This window comes from Leptinotarsa decemlineata, unplaced genomic scaffold, assembly GCF_025532065.1.
Source record: "Leptinotarsa decemlineata unplaced genomic scaffold, Ldec_3_MD MMD2_tig00000090_RagTag_RagTag, whole genome shotgun sequence".
Classification (NCBI taxonomy): domain Eukaryota; kingdom Metazoa; phylum Arthropoda; class Insecta; order Coleoptera; family Chrysomelidae; genus Leptinotarsa; species Leptinotarsa decemlineata.
Window position 1 is genome coordinate 3,776,416 of NW_027412541.1, and position 17,945 is coordinate 3,794,360.

A 17,945-nucleotide genomic window follows, 5' to 3' on the forward strand; every position below is an offset into this window, starting at 1 on the left:
CGAGATTCAGGCTGTGCGCCAGACATGGGACGAACAGGGCGCAGGTGCAGTGTTCTTTGAGCTTTGCTCAACACTGCTCAACTTTGCTCAACACTGCTCAACACTGCTTTGTAATCCATTATACTGCCCTGCCATGTTTGGAGCGTTGTCGTACGTCTGCCCACGACATTCCTGTAAATCTATACCGTTTTCTTCAAAAAAAGATACACCGGTATCGGACAGGTACTCCTTTACTTGCCGTTCAATCGGAATGAAATCCAAGAATCGTTCTATTGGGGAGCAGTTCTTCATGTACCGCACCACGAAAGTGAGCTGATCGACGTGGCTGATGTCAGGGGTAGAGTCGACGCTTATCGAGTCGACGATTCGTTTTCTTCAATTCCGAAATGATTTGGCTCAGTACTTGATGTCCCATTATAGCTATGAACTCATCGTAAATGGGTGCTAACAAATAGGAAACATGTCCGGTACCTTTCTTCGCATGATTGTGCAAATGGTCGGCAAGAAATGGATCAAACTTGCTTAGCAGTTCCAGCACACCCAAATAATTTCCGTTATGTTGCGATCCGATGACTTCGTTGTCCCCGCGGAACGACAGACCTCTGGATGCTAAGAATTTTACGACCTCCACGATACTTCCCAACACCTCTCTCCAGTAAGTCATTTCGTTGTTCACTTGAGTAGCCAAACCTTCATCAACAAGACCAACGCTCTTCTTCCGTGCCACGTAAGTCGAGATAACTTGCCTGTGTCCTGAACTGTTCTCGTGTTCCAAAATGTACGCCCCGGAATGTTTCCAATCGTTGAAGCCTCTGGAAGAACTGAATGCGGTACACGCGGGTGAGAAGAGTCGACACGGAAAGCAGAACAAAACTTTTTGTGATGGAGGGTACACAAGCTAGGATCTGTCAACTGTTTCGCCGTTTTGTAGTTTCCGAGAAAACACCGATGGGTTCAGGCATCGAAGTTTCACTTTTCCATCGTGTTCCGTATAACTTCTGGCAGAATCGAAGAAATCGCCATTTCTGTTCTGGAAAAATTCCGGGACCTTACTGATCCATATAGCGCGATCATCCTCGGTGAACTGCAACCAGTTCGCTGGGTCGTTAGAAACGTGTTTTGGTGTCTGATGAGTTTCCAGCAGTCCTTCGGTTGGAGGTTGTTGCGACTCTTCACAGCTGGGTGGCCGAATTTCCGGAACAGCAGTATCTGCCGAAGTTGATGGAGTGCCATCTTTTTCAGCAACGGGTGGTGGTGACTGAGCTGTTGTTGACGACAAATATTGGGTCAGCTTGGGTAATTTTGCGATCGAAAGTTTTTCTTCCGCAGCTTTTCGTCTTTTTGCCGCGCCGCTCAGATAGGTCTGACCTGACATCTTTCTGCGCTGATTCAACCTGTTAAATTTATTAACAATTATTTTATCGAAATTGAATTATTTTTTTTACATGAGTTCAGTTCGTAATTGTAAGTAGATTTGTTATGTTTTCGACAAAATGATGATGAATGATTAATATTAACATTGTTTAGTTTGAGCTTCAATTGTTATATTTCTCAAACTAAATTGGAATTTGTATAAAGTTGTATTTTAATTTTGAGTGCATTCGGGGTGCATTCGGACAGCCAGATAGGGGGCACATTCGTACGCGTACGAATGCTCCCCTTTGGATTTTATTAACCACTAGTATATAAAATTTAATTTTTATGAAATAAAATATAGTATCGGCTTTTAACATTTTCATAACATTTTTTTTTCTTTTATGAAATATTCTACTCCTAACAAAATAAAATATTTTTATGAGTCAACGTTATAATTAATATTTTATTGCAGACTCATGGTGCGAAAATATAAAAAAAGATACGCGTACTCAAGAACTTGATGAAGAGTCCATTAATCTAGCAATTGATGATGTAATACAAGGATAGTTGTCGTATAATCCTCAAGACACTGTTACCGGAACTGGTGAACCTTCTACCTCTGCCGCCGAGACACAATCGGTACCGAGTTCTTATCTTCCCATAACACCAGAGGTAATAAGACCTTATCCTACAGCTGTTAGAAACAGATAAACCAATAAAGGGAGAAAACCGGGTAAATTCCGTATATATATACAGATACACCTGAAAAAACTGAACAACAAGAGATACATAGACATATAGAATTGAAAAAAGAAAAAGAAAGGAAAGCCAGAGCCAGAGCAGTGAAACGTAGTTTGAAAGAACTCAGTTCAATAATAGAGAAATCGAAGAAAATAGAAAGCGATGAAGATTCAGAGGAATCTGAAGGATCGCAATTTAGCTTGCGGGAGAGTTCAACATTTCCAGTTGATTTAAAAAATGGACGAAGAGACTGATGATCATAGTATCAATAATAATTCAATTGTGATAACAGAGAAAATCGAAGATAGTTGTTATGTTTTGGTAAAGTTTGAAAAAAAGACTTCGGTTGTTTATCACGTCGGAAAAGTTCTCAGTCATTATTCCGGCACAGAGATGAATATATCTTATCTTCGGTTGAAACCAGGATCGTCATGGTCATTCTTTTTCCCTGATATAGAAGACATACACACTCTGTGTATCAGAGATGTCGCCATGATCCTCCCTGATCCTCAACCACGAACGGGCTGTACAGTTGAAATGGCTAGACTTTATACATTTGTAGTTGATTTAAATGATTATAATGTGCAATAAGATTCAAAGTAACAACCAAATGTATGATTACCTACTTTAAGTTTGAATTGTCAAAGACTCTAAAACCATGTCATACAAAATGATTGTAAACATCTCATTTAGAGTGATTGTAAAGCTTAGAATTATCAATAAGTAAACTAAGGATGAACACTTTATTTTTTGTTATTTTTTAAAGAAAGTTTTACCGACTATTAGTCAAGTCACATATTTTTAAGTTAGTTCTTTGATAAATAAATATTTTTATGATTATCGATAAAGATTCAACGACTTTAATTGGCTTTTTAATTACCCTTTATGAATGTACCCCATGGGTACAAACGTACCCCGTATGTGGTGTACGTTCGTACACCACGTGTACGTTCGTACAAACGTACCCCGTACGTGGTGTACGTTCGTACAAATATCTTATCGTAGAAAAAACGCTATAATCCTTCAACCTTTTGACATAATATATTCGAACTTTTTTTGTAATGAACTACAATGTATTTGGAACACTCAGGTACATAAAGTTGATGAATTCAACAATTAGTCATGAAAAAAAAATTAAATCTAAAAAGTGTACGAAGGGTAACCACCTTAAATGACGTCACATGGATTTGAGATATATGCACATAATGTGACTTTGAATGTGAAGTTCGACCTTGACACTCGACTTTTTGATGTCCTTGAGATTGCGCTGTTACGAAATTTTGCAGTAGGTATTCATGCAGTGAATATGGAAAAAATTTCAATAGGAGTGACGACCTGCGTCATCATCAGCCGGATTCCTTTACTTGCTTGAGTATCGATCTGATTTTTCTGTTGGAAATATAATTCTTTGAGAGGCACATAATTCATTAAATCAGCTGAATTTGGCGCCAATTTCTGTGATAGTTGAGTGAAAGTATTAGGTCAGTAAAATGAAAGGAGAAGGGGAAAATTTACGCTTCAATGAACAACATTCAGCTATAAAAGCTGTGGGACTCATCAATCAGTTATTAGTTCCAATTTGTTTTGTGCTTTGTTCAAGATGTTTCGTTTGTTTCCTGTTATTGACGCTTCCTGCTGTCGTATGGTACCCCTACCTACGGAAATATGGGCCCTAATATTTCGGTGAGTATCTTTTTGTTTCCTGTGTTGTGTATAATATTCATCTATCACTTTTATTTATTTATCTAACATAACTTGTCTTTGTAGGATGTTGGACCCATGTTCATTAGTTGGTTCTATCAGAGCCAATCCGCAATGGTGGGATATTTGCATCGGAGATTCTATTCTGAGACAGAAAATCCGAGAAGGATTAGAACTGGAGACAAAACACAATCTGGAGGTTGTCATAGACCCACGGACTACTAACCAAACTTTTCGATTGGGTAATACCGAGAAGATGTTTTCCAGTAATATGAGAAAAACAGTAGTCCAAAAGAGGTCACGAATACAGATTGAACCAATTCCAGCAAAGAAGAGGAAAATGTTAGTACAGCTGACTCCAACTGATCAGGAGATAAAGACGAAGAGAGCTAGAAAGTGTGTGAAATATCGATTATAAATAATTGATTGTAAAATTTCAAACATTTTTTGTGATTCTGTGATTTGAAATAAAATTCATACCTTTTATTTTTTTATGTCATTTCAATAAATGAGTTATTAGTCTTGTGATAAATGAAATGAAAAAATTGTTATTTTTCAATTTGTTATGAATAATTCACTTTGGTTGAAAATTGAAAAGATTCATTAATCATTGAAAATATATTTTTTGATATGACTATCAATCCGTTTTTATATAATTAGAAGCTACATGAAAATTATTTTTAAAAACATTCATCTGTTATTGTTCGAAACGTTGTTAAAAACAAATGCGTTGTCTATTTATTCTTGAGAAAAAATATATTGCTTGAAAACGGATTTGTTAATTAACAATGATTTTTTTCTACCACTTGTGATGAATATTAAGGAATCATTTTTTTCAGATCAAACTTAATCTTGCTCTTTGATTGTTGATGAATATTTATATTTGAATTTTCACTGTTAATTAATAAAGAATTTGTTATAAACAATAACATATTTCCTATATATCTGTTTCCATCTTTCTATACAATGTAACAAAAATAACAATGTATTATTTCCTCGAAAAAAAATTATTTATATTCCATATCGAATTTCAAAAATTCACTTCTCCTTTACTCCATCAATCTCACCTCGTTTCTTGTTGTTCATATTTGCATTTGTATTTTCTTTGAGAATTTGTAGAGTATCAAACAAATGAATTTTATCTCATTTTTCACAGTAAATACAGAAAGCTGTGGAGTGATACCAAATTTATTGCCGCTTCCTGCTGTCGTATGGTACCCCTACCTACGGAAATATGGGCCCTAATATTTCGGTGAGTATCTTTTTGTTTGTTGTTGTGTATAATATTCATCTATCATTTTTATTTATTTATCTAACATAACTTGTCTTTCTAGGATGTTGAACTCATGTTCATTAGTTGCTTCTATCAGAGCCAATCCGCAATGGTGGGATATTTGCTTTGGAGATTCTATTCTGAGACAGAAAATTCGAGAAGGATTAGAACTGGGGACAAAACACAATCTGGAGGTTGTCATAGACCCACGGAGTACTGTCCAAACTTTTCGATTGGGTAATACCGAGAGGATGATTTCCAGTAATATGAGAAAACAGTAGTCCAAAAGAGGTCACGAATATAGATTGAACCAATTCCAGCAAAGAAGAGGAAAATGTTAGTACAACTCACTCCAACTGATCAGGAGATGAAGACGAAGAGAGCTAAAAAGTGTGTGAAATATCGATTATAAATAATTGATTGTAAAATTTCAAACATTTTCTGTGATTCTGTGATTTGAAATAAAATTCATACCTTTTATTTTTTCATATCATTTCAATAAATGAGTTATTAGCCTTGTGATAAATGAAATGAAAAAATTGTTATTTTTCAATTTGTTATCAATAATTCACTTTGGTTGAAAATTGAATCTCAAAAACATTCATCTGTTATTATTCAAGAAGTTGTTATAATGAACAAATGCGTTGTCTCAAGAAGGTCAAAATTGAACATTGGAAACATAATCTTTGATGCAAATTATGATTTGAAAAAATCAAGTCTTGAGAAAAAATATAGTGCTTGAAAACGGATTTGTTAATCAACAATGATTTTTTTCTACCACTTGTGATAAATATTGAGGAATCATTTTTTCCAGATCAAACTTCATCTTGCTCTTTGATTGATGATAAATATTTATATTTGAATTTTCACTGTTAATTAATAAAGAATTTGTTATAAACAATAACATATTTCCTATATATCTGTTTTCATCTTTCTTCACAATGTAACAAAAATAACAATGTATTATTTCCTCGAAAAAAAAATATTTATATTCCATATCGAATTTCAAAAATTCAAAAATTCATTTCTCCTTCACTCCATCAATCTCATCTGGTTTCTTGTTGTTCATATTTGCATTTGTATTTTCTTTGAGAATTTGTAGAGTATCAAACAAATAAATTTTATCTCATTTTTCACAGTAAATACAGAAAGCTGTGGAGTGATACCAAATTTATTCGTTTTTGCCGCTTCCTGCTGTCGTATGGTACCCCTACCTACGGAAATATGGGCCCCAATATTTCGGTGAGTATCTTTTTGTTTCCTATGTTGTGTATAATATTCATCTATCATTTTAATTCATTTAACAAACATAACTTGTCTTTCTAGGATGTTGGAACCGTGTTCATTAGTTGCTTCTGTCAGAGCCAATCCGCAATGGTGTGATATTTGCTTCGGAGATTCTATTCTGAGACAGAAAATTTGAGAAGGATCAAAACTGGAGAGGAAACACAATCTGGAGGTTGTCATAGACCCACTGACTACTATCCAAACTTCTCGATTGGTTAATACCGAGAGGATGTTTTCCAGTAATCTGAGAAAAACAGTAGTCCAAAAGAGGTCACGAATACAGATTGAACCAATTCCAGCAGAAAAGAGGAAAATGTTAGTACAACTGACTCCAAGTGATCAGGAGATGAAGAATAAGAGAGCTAGAAAGTGTGTGAAATATCTATTATAAATAATTGATCGTAAAATTTCAAACATTTTTTGTGATTCTGTCATTTGAAATAAAATTCATACTTTTCATTTTTTCTTATCATTTCAATAAGTGAGTTATTAGTCTTGTGATAAATGAAATGGAAAATTTGTTATATTTCAATTTGTTATCAATAATTCACCTTGGTTGAAAATTGAAAAGATTCATTAATAATTGAAAATATATTTTTTGATATGACTATCGATCCTTCTTTAATAATTAAAAGCTACATGAAAATTATTAATTTAAAAAACTTTCATCTGTTATTGTTCAAGAACGGGGTGGAAATGCGGGGATATTTTAGAACTCATAACCTGTAGCTTCATCTGGCAATCCTGTTTACACACAACACAATCTCGCGTGAACTACACTGTAATTGTAGAGTGCAGAACCTTACTTATCAGACAGCAGATGATTTTAGTATTCGTAAGAGCGTGGTTGTGGTCTGTTGTGCATTGAAAGCGAGGCGTGAAATTAATCAATATTTGAGCCTGTCAAACTTTTAGTTCTAGTGCGTCGTAGGTGAGACTTGTAGCAGATAAGTTTTGGGTAAAAATTGGTGTGAATGTTAGTATCATTAGTATCATTGTCTATTCTGGACGAATTTTTTGTATTATTCCAAAATATCCCGGTCTTCTGAGATATCCCCGTTTTCTGAAATATCAATGCTACCTACCTTTTATTGTGAGTAAATTTACATTTTTTTTTTGTTTCCAGAGAAGAAGATTCGCAATTATAGAAATACCATGAGCTATTCGCGTAACGGAAAAAATTACACTCCATATAAAATTTACACTAATGAAGCTATGGAAAATGCTATAAGAGCCATACAAAGTAAGACCTACACACTAGATGACGCGGCAAAAAAATTTAAAGTACCTACGTCTACCTTGGCATTGAGGGTAAAAAAGAAGAGCATGTACCCGACAGCAGGAAGGCCCTATCTTTTATCTGTCGAAGAAGAAAGGGTGCTAATTGAACACTTGAAAAATGTAAAAAGCTGGCTTCTTGGAGCTTTCCGTTTGATCTACTCGACTTAAGATTGTTGGTTAAATCGTATCTTGATAAAAAAGGTGTAAATGAGAGCAGACTGAAGAATAATTTGTGCGGTCCAGATTGGGCTTCCAATTTTATTAAAAGGCACAAGGACGAAATATCTAATCGCCTTTCAGCAAATATATCCACCAAGAGGGCAATGATGAATAGACAAAAATTAGACGTTTTTTTCGACAACGCTAGGGAAGTTTTTACGACCACAGATCCATCTCTGATAATTAATTTTGATGCGACTAATTTGACGGATAACCCAGGAGCAAACAGATTCATTTTCAAAAGGGGAATAAAATACCCGAAGAAAGTATTGAATTCGACTAAGACGTCGATAAGCTTGATGTATACTGGCTCAGCTGATAGTCAGCTCTTGCCAGAATACGTAGTATACAAAGCTGATCATTCATGAAATACATGGATGCAAGGTGGACCTCCTGAAGCAAGATACAATCGCTCTCGCAGTTGATGGTTCGACACCGTGTGTTTTGAAAATTGGTTTTATACTATTGTTGTGCCATTTTTCAGAGACAAGGATGAAAAAAAGGTATTTTTTTTCAATTGAGAGACAATCGTTGAATTGTGATGCTATGTTTTATTGAAGATTATTGTTGGAGACAATTTATTTTCACATTTTTCACCTGCTGTATTGAAAACGTGCGAAGAATTGAACATTTCTTTTGTCTGTCTACCCAGTTATGCAACGCATTTAATGCAACCACTCGATGTAGCATTTTATGCTCCCTTGAAAAAATATTGGCATGAAATTCTCACAGATTGGAAGAAAACGGCTGGGCACAAAATGACTACGCTCTCAAAAGATGTTTTTCCGCAACTCTTGAATGAACTGCATAAAAAATTGCTTGAAAATAACAAAGCTTCAGAAAATTTGAAAGCAGGTTTCAGGAAAACTGGTTTATACCCATTTGATCCCTTACAATCAAAACAAAGATTGCCTCCTGAAGAAACTACAGAGGATGATACACCATCTCTAGTTTCAAGTGTCGTAATTTATATGCTCAATGAAATGCGCGGTGGGCCAGAACCGGAGGAAAAGCAGAGAAGACAAAAAGTTTCAGTTGTACCTGTAAAGAGTGTATCAGCTAGGGATCTGGTCATTGTTACACCAATGAGGAAGGTAACTGCAAGAAAACTACTGACAGGAAAAAGAGCTGTAGTAGAAACTGGAACGAGCACATGATCTAGTGAGGTGGCATCATCAAGTGTTACACAACCAACAAAAGTATCAAAAAAAAACAAAGAAAAAAATCATTCCTACATCATCTTCTTCAGAAGACGAAGATATATCATTTGAACCTGATGAATCCAACGACTCGCCCGAAAGCTTTAACAGCGATGACTTGCCAATAATATGTAACTATGCTAAGTTGAATATACCATCGAACGTCCTAGATTCAGATGACTGAAATAGTGAAGATATGTCAAACAAAAGAAGGTTATAGATGTAGGTGACTCGGACAATAATAATGGTAACAGTGAATGTTTGCATTTACACCACAATCAAAATATACCAGTGACACTTCCTATCGGAAATGACGACTGGGTTGTAGTGGAGTAGAAAGGAACAAATATATCATGTCACTATGTTGGAAAAGTTATTTCACTTCCTCCGTCAAACCATGACTGCTTCTATAAAGTAGATTTTTTAAGAAAATCCAGTTGAACTGATAGTTTTGTAATACCCTCTGAGAAAGATGTAGACGATGCTATAACTGCAGATATTGTTGAAGTATTAAATAATCCAATAAGAGATGGTTCAGGAAAAAGAGCTTTTTTCAAATCTATTGACGATTTATGTGCTTTTAATATTCCTTGTTAATTGATAAGTAGACATAATTATTTTTATTTTGTTTGTGATTTACTTTTAGTTCATAAGAGGTGATATTTTACTTGAAAGCCTGAGTGAAATTGAGTTTTTTATATTTTTGTACCTATTAAAAACATTAAAACTCGTTGATTGTGTTGTTTTTCCCTTATATTCTGTAACAGATGTCCAAAATTGTCGTTAGCGTATCTATGAATAAAAAAATACGTATATTTTCTTTCCAATTCAGCCTCACATACGATATAACTATAATTTATGCGATATTCTTACCGATTGTAATATAACTCCGACCGATGGGGCTATTTTGGACGGGCCTGAAAAAATTATTTTAGGCCCCCTGTAGAGAAGGGGACCTTTCAGTCATAGGATAATATTTGGTTGCATATAAACCCATCCAAACCTATTATCAAAATAAATTATTTTCAAATACTTTTTTTATAAATTGAAAATAATGTAGAAGAAGTCTAGAATAGCCCCGTTCTACGGTATTGCTTGAAAACGGATTCGTTAATTAACAATGATTATTTTCTACCACTTGTGATAAATATTAAGGAATCATTTTTTTCAGATCAAACTTCATTTTGCCCTTTGATTATTGATATTTGTATTTTCATTGTTCATTTAATGAAAAATTTGTTTTAAGCAATTACATATTTCCTATATATCTGTTTTCATTTCTCTACACAATGTAAAAAAATAACAATGTATTATTTTTTATAATTCATATCGATTTTCAAAAATTCATAAATTCAGTTCTCCTTCACTCCATCAATCCCGCCTGGTTTCTTGTTGTTCATATTTTCATTTCTATTCGCTTTGAGAATTTATGGAGTATCAAACAAATGCATTTTATCTTATTTTTCACAGTAAATACAGAAAGCTGTGCAGTATTACCAAATGTATTAAACAATTCTATGGAATTCGATCCCATATCAGAAACTAAAGATCATTAGTCATTGGCCCCCACTGGACCGAGTTCTGAGTAACCTTTCCAGAAGGCTCTGGCTTATCAATCCAATGTACATTCCTCACTGTTGTAGGGGGCTCGAGGGATATTGGCAGTCAATGAAACGTAAGCTTATTCTTTAAATTTTGTAATGAACTCTTCCATTTTTTTTTTCGTATTTTCGGATTGAAACGCTTCATATACAAAAGTGGGGTTCTAATTCCGGCCCTTATCCTCCCACCACCCGTTTGACCTTGAATGACGTCACATGGATTTGAGATATATGCACATAATGTGACTTTGAACGTGAAGTTCGACCTTGACACTCGACTTTTTGATGTCCTTGAGATTGTGCTGTTACGAAATTTTGCAGTAGGTATTCGTGCAGTGAATATGGAAAAAATTTCAATAGGAGTGACGACCTACGTCATCATCAGCCGGATTCCTTTACTTGCTTGAGTATAGATCTGATTTTTCTGTTGGAAATATAATTCTTTGAGAGGCACATAATTCATTAAATCAGCTGAATTTGGCGCCAATTTCTGTGATAGTTGAGTGAAAGTATTAGGTCAGTAAAATGAAAGGAGAAGGGGAAAATTTACGCTTCAATGAACAACATTCAGCTATAAAAGCTGTGGGACTCATCAATCAGTTATTAGTTCCAATTTGTTTTGTGCTCTGTTCAAGATGTTTCGTTTGTTTCCTGTTATTGCCGCTTCCTGCTGTCGTATGGTACCCCTACCTACGGAAATATGGGCCCTAATATTTCGGTAAGTATCTTTTTGTTTCCAATGTTGTGAATAATATTCATCTATCATTTTTATTTATTTATCTAACATAACTTGTCTTTCTAGGATGTTGGACCCATGTTCTTTAGTTGCTTCTATCAGAGCCAATCCGCAATGGTGGGATATTTGCTTCGGAGATTCTATTCTGAGACATAAAATTCGAGAAGGATTAGAACTGGAGACAAAACACAATCTGGAGGTTGTCATAGACCCACGGACTACTGTCCAAACTTTTCGATTGGGTAATACCGAGATGATGTTTTCCAGTAATATGAGAAAAACAGTAGTCCAAAAGAGGTCACGAATACAGATTGAACCAATTCCAGCAAAAAAGAGGAAAATTTTAGTACAACTGACTCCAAGTGATCAGGAGATGAAGAATAAGAGAGCTAGAAAGTGTGTGAAATATCGATTATAAATGATTGATTGTAAAATTTCAAACATTTCTTGTGATTCTGTGATTTGAAATAAAATTCATACCTTTTATTTTTTCTTGTCATTTCAATAAATGAGTAATTAGTCTTCTGATAAATGAAATGAAAAAATTGTTATTTTTCAATTTGTTAGCAATAATTCACTTAGGTTAAAAATTGAAAAGATTCAATAATCATTGAAAATATATTTCTCAATATGACTATCGGTCGCCTGATGACATCGACAATTGCGGAACTAGTCAAATGTTACACTCATGCTCAATCTTTAAAGAGATGGGATGAAATCAAAGGATGTAATCTTGCCAGGATCACCTTGGGCGACCCTGGGAAGCTGGCGCCGAAGAAATATCTGGCGATGACCAGGAAAAATCTACGCCTTACAGTAGGATTTCTGACTGGCCACTGTCAGCTAAGGAAACACCTACATAATATGGGGCTAGTGGACACACCTCTATGCAGGATGTGTGAACAGGAAGATGAGACTGTCAGGCATATCCTGTGCGAGTGCCCGGAGCTATCGTCAATAAGAGAGTGTGTGTTCGGCGAGTCTTGGCCTACACCTGCCGATATAAAGGAGATGTCTCCCAGCGACCTGTCCACCTTCCTGGAAAGGACAGGATGGACGACGACCTAGGAGGACAACTCCTCGGGAGGATGTACAATGGGTCACATGTGGCCTAAGTACGTGGGCTTACACTCACCCTCCCTACTCTACAGATACAGATGACTATCGGTCCTTCTTTTATAATTAAAAGCTACATGAAAATTATTAATTTAAAAAACTTTCATCTGTTATTGTTCAAGAAGTTGTTATAAACAAGTGCGTTGTCTAAAGGCAGTCAGAATTTTCCTTTGGAAACATAATCTTTGATGCAATTTATGATTTGAAATAATCAATTCTTGAGAAAAAATATACCGTAGAACGGGGTGGAAATGCGGGGATATTTTAGAACTCATAACCTGTAGCTTCATCTGGCAACCCTGTTTACACACAACACAATCCCGCGTGAACTACACTGTAATTGTAGAATGCAGAACCTTACCTATCACACAGCAGATGATTTTAGTATTCGTAAGAGCGTAGTTGTGGTCTGTTGTGCATTGAAAGCGAGGCGGGAAATTAATCAATATTTGAGCCTGTTAAACTTTCAGTTCTAGTGCGTCGTAGGTGAGACTTGTAGCAGATAAGTTTTGGGTGAAAATTGGTGTGGATGTTAGTATCATTGTGCAATAAAGTTATAAGCATTAAGCTGCCTCAAATTTTTTTACGGAACTTTTTGAAGATTGGGTCTATTCTGGACGAATTTTTTGTATTATTCCAAAATATCCCCGGTCTTCTGAAATATCCCCATTTTCTGATCTATCAATGCTACCTACCTTTTAGTGTGAGTAAATTTACATTTTTTTTGTTTCCAGAGAATATGATTCGCAATTATAAAAAGACCATGAGCCATTCGCGTAACGGAAAAAACTACACTCCATATAAAATTTACACTAATGAAGCTATGGAAAATGCTATATGAGCCATACAAAGTAAGACCCACATACTAGATGACTTGGCAAAAAATTTTAAAGTACGTACGTCTACCTTGGCATTGAGGGTAAAAAAGAAGATCATGTACCCGACAGCAGGAAGGCCCTATCTTTTATCTGTCGAAGAAGAAAGGGTGCTAATTGAAGACTTGAAAAAGGTGGCTTCTTGGAGCTTTCCGTTTGATCTACTCGACTTAAGATTGTTGGTTAAATCGTATCTTGATAAAAAAGGTGTAAATGAGAGCAGACTGAAGAATAATTTGCCCGGTCCAGATTGGGCTTCCAATTTTATTAAAAGGCACAAGAACAAAATATCTAATCGTCTTTCAGCAAATATATCCACCAAGAGGGCAATGATGAATAGACAAAAATTAGACGTTTTTTTCGACAACGCTAGGGAAGATTTTACCACCACAGATCCATCTCTGATAATTAATTTTGATGAGACTAATTTGACGGATAACCCAGGAGCAAACAGATTCATTTTCAAAAGGGGAATAAAATACCCGGAAAAAGTATTGAATTCGACTAAGAGGGCGATGAGCTTGATGTTTGCTGGCTCAGCTGATAGTCAGCTCTTGCCAGAATACGTAGTATACAAAGCTGATCATTCATGAAATACATGGATGCAAGGTGGACCTCCTGAAGCAAGGTACAATCGCTCTCGCAGTGGATGGTTCGACACCGTGTGTTTTGAAAATTGGTTTTATACTACTGTTGTGCCATTTTTCAGAGACAAGGATGAAAAAAAGGTATTTTTTTTTTGAGAGGCAATCGTTGAATTGTGATGCTATGTTTTATTGAAGATTATTGTTGGAGACAACTTATCTTCACATTTTTCACCTGATGTATTGAAAACGTACGAATAATTGAACATTTCTTTTGTCTGTCTACCCAGTAATGCAACGCATTTAATGCAACCACTCAATGTAGCATTTTATGCCCCCTTGAAAAAATATTGGCGTGAAAGTCTTACAGATTGGAAGAAAATGGCTGGGCGCAAAATGACTACGCTCTCAAAAGATGTTTTCCCCCAACTCTTGAATGAACTGCATAAAAAATTGCTTGAAAATAACAAAGCTTCAGAAAATTTGAAAGCAGGTTTCAGGAAAACTGGTTTATACCCATTTGATCCCTCACAATCATAGCAAAGATTGCCTTCTGAAGAAACTACAATACACCATCTCTAGTTCCAAGTGTCGTAATTGATATGCTCAATGAAATGCGCAGTGGGCCAGAACCGGAAAAAAGCAGAGAAGACAAAAAGTTTCAGTTGTACCTGTAAAGAGTGTATCAGCTAGTGATCTGGTCATTGTTACACCAATGAGGAAGGTAACTGCAAGAAAACTACTGACAGGAAAAAGAGCTGTAGTAGAAACTGGAACGAGCACATGTTCTAGTGAGGTGGCATCATCAAGTGTTACACAACCAACAAAAGTATCAAAAAAAAACAAAGAAAAAAATCATTCCTACATCATCTTCTTCAGAAGACGAAGATATATCATTTGAACCCGATGAATCCAACGACTCGCCCGAAAGCTTTAACAGCGATGACTTGCCAATAATATGTAACTATGCTAAGTTGAATATACCATCGAACGTCCTAGATTCAGATGACTGAAATAGCGAAGATATGTCAAACAAAAGAAGGTTATAGATGTAGTTGACTCAGACAATAATAATAATAACAGTGAAGGTTTGCATTTACATCAAATCAAAATATACCAGTAACACTTCCTATCGGAAATGACGACTGGGTTGTAGTGGAGTACAAAGGAACAAATATACCATGTCACTATGTTGGAAAAGTTATTTCACTTTCTCCGTCAAACCATGACTGCTTCTATAAAGTAGATTTTTTAAGAGAATCCAGTTGAACTGATAGTTTTGTAATACCCTCTGAGAAAGATGTAGACGATGCTATAACTGCAGATAATATTGTTGAAGTATTAAATAATCCAATAAGAGATGGTTCAGGAAAAAGAGCTTTTTTCAAATCTATTGACGATTTATGTGCTTTTAATATTCCTTGTTAATTGATAAGTAGATATAATTATTTTTATTTTGTTTGTGATTTACTTTTAGTTCATAAGAGGTGATATTTTACTTGAAAGCCTGAGTGAAATTGAGTTTTTTATATTTTTGTACCTATTAAAAACAACAAAACTCGTTGATTGTGTTGTTTTTCCCTTATATTCTGTAACAGATGTCCAAAATTGTCGTTAGCGTATCTATGAATAAAAAAATACGTATATTTTCTTTCCAATTCAGCCCCACATACGATATAACTATAATTTATGCGATATTCTTACCGATTGTAATATAACTCCGATCGATGGGGCTATTTTGGACGGGCCTGAAAAAATTATTTTAGGCCCCCTGTAGGGAAGGGGACCTTTCAGTCATAGGATAATATTTGGTTGCATATAAACCCATCCAAACCTATTATCAAAATAAATTATTTTCAAATACTTTTTTTTTATAAATTGAAAATAATGCAGAAGTCTAGAATAGCCCCGTTCTACGGTATTGCTTGAAAACGGATTCGTTAAGTAACAATGATTATTTTCTACCACTTGTGATAAATATTAAGGAATCATTTTATTCAGATCAAACTTCATTTTGCCCTTTGATTGTTGATATTTGTATTTTCATTGTTCATTTAATGAAAAATTTGTTTTAAACAATTACATATTTCCTATATATCTGTTTTCATTTCTCTACACAATGTAAAAAAATAACAATGTATTATTTTTTATAATTCATATCGATTTTCAAAAATTCAGTTCTCCTTTACTCCATCAATCCCGCCTGGTTTCTTGTTGTTCATATTTTCATTTCTATTCGCTTTGAGAATTTATGGAGTATCAAACAAATGAATTTTATCTTATTTTTCACAGTAAATACAGAAAGCTGTGCAGTATTACAAATGTATTAAATAATTCTATGGAATTTGATCCCATATCAGAAACTAAAGATCATTAGTCATTGGCCCCCACTGGACCGAGTTCTGAGTAACCTTTCCAGAAGGCTCTGGCTTATCAATCCAATGTACATTCCTCACTGTCGTAGGGGGCTCGAGGGATATTGGCAGTCAATGAAACGTAAGCTTATTCATTAAATTTTGTAATGAACTCTTCCATTTTTTTGTCGTATCATCAGATTGAAACGCTTCATATACAAAAGTGGGGTTCTAATTCCGGCCCTTATCCTCCCACCATCCGTTTGACCTTGAATGACGTCACATGGATTTGAGATATATGCACATAATGTGACTTTGAACGTGAAGTTCGACCTTGACACTCGACTTTTTGATGTCCTTGAGATTGCGCTGTTACGAAATTTTGCAGTAGGTATTCGTGCAGTGAATATGGAAAAAATGTCAATAGGAGTGACGACCTGCGTCATCATCAGCCGGATTCCTTTACTTGCTTGAGTATCGATCTGATTTTTCTGTTGGAAATATAATTCTTTGAGAGGCACATAATTCATTAAATCAGCTGAATTTGGCGCCAATTTCTGTGATAGTTGAGTGAAAGTATTAGGTCAGTAAAATGAAAGGAGAAGGGGAAAATTTACGCTTCAATGAACAACATTCAGCTATAAAAGCTGTGGGACTCATCAATCAGTTATTAGTTCCAATTTGTTTTGTGCTTTTTTCAAGATGTTTCGTTTGTTTCTTGTTATTGCCGCTTCCTGCTGTCGTATGGTACCCCTACCTACGGAAATATGGGCCCTAATATTTCGGTGAGTATCTTTTTGTTTCCTATGTTGTGTATAATATTCATCTATCATTTTTATTTATTTATCTAACATAACTTGTCTTTCTAGGATGTTGGACCCATGTTCATTAGTTGCTTCTATCAGAGCCAATCCGCAATGGTGGGATATTTGCTTCGGAGATTCTATTCTGAGACAGAAAATTCGAGAAGGATTAGAACTGGAGAGAAAACACAATCTGGAGGTTGTCATAGACCCACGGACTACTGTCCAAACTTTTCGATTGGGTAATACCGAGAGGATGTTTTCCAGTAATTTGAGAAAAACAGTAGTCCAAAAGAGGTCACGAATACAGATTGAACCAATTCCAGCAAAAAAGAGAAAAATGTTAGTACAACTGACTCCAAGTGATCAGGAGATGAAGAATAACAGAGCTAAAAAGTGTGTGAAATATCGATTATAAATGATTGATTGTAAAATTTCAAACATTTCTTGTGATTCTTTGATTTGAAATAATATTCATACCTTTCATTTTTTCTTATCATTTCAATAAGTGAGTTATTAGTCTTCTGATAAATGAAATGGAAAATTCGTTATTTTTCAATTTGTCATCAATAATTCACCTTGCTTGAAAATTGAAAAGATTTATGAATAATTGAATAATTTTTTGATATGACTAAAAATCCGTTTTTTATAATCAGAAGCTACATGAAAATTATTTTTAAAAACATTCACTGTTATTGTTCAAGAAGTTGTTATAATAAACAAATGCGTTGTCTGAAGAAGGTCAAAATTGAACTTTGGAAACATAATCTTTGATGCAAATCATGATTTGAACAAATCATATATATATATATATATATA

The 17,945-nt window shown here is 34.9% G+C and overlaps 1 protein-coding gene and 1 long non-coding RNA gene across 4 annotated transcripts; one reads left to right on the forward strand and one right to left on the reverse strand.

Annotated features, from left to right (window-relative positions):
* Positions 1-215: 215 nt before the first annotated feature.
* LOC111514003 (uncharacterized) lies at positions 216-13,319 on the reverse strand. 2 transcript variants are annotated; one of them, XM_023170227.2, is made up of 2 exons: positions 12,789-13,319; positions 216-1,394 (listed from the first exon to the last, which is right to left on the reverse strand). In XM_023170227.2, exon 2 carries the CDS (start codon positions 1,373-1,375, stop codon positions 899-901), a length of 477 nt encoding a protein of 158 aa, XP_023025995.2. In that variant the 5' UTR covers positions 1,376-1,394; positions 12,789-13,319; the 3' UTR covers positions 216-898. The 2 variants fall into 2 exon arrangements, with proteins under 2 accessions (XP_023025995.2, XP_074028477.1); XM_074172376.1 differs by lacking the exon at positions 12,789-13,319 and adding an exon at positions 7,082-7,212 and having other exon boundaries at positions 361-1,394.
* LOC141481190 (uncharacterized) lies at positions 7,194-17,565 on the forward strand. 2 transcript variants are annotated; one of them, XR_012464799.1, is made up of 3 exons: positions 7,194-7,334; positions 7,485-7,759; positions 17,193-17,565. It is a non-coding gene; the product is annotated as an uncharacterized lncRNA (long non-coding RNA). The 2 variants fall into 2 exon arrangements; XR_012464798.1 differs by lacking the exon at positions 17,193-17,565 and having other exon boundaries at positions 7,205-7,334; positions 7,485-11,880.
* The last annotated feature ends 380 nt before the right edge of the window (positions 17,566-17,945 follow it).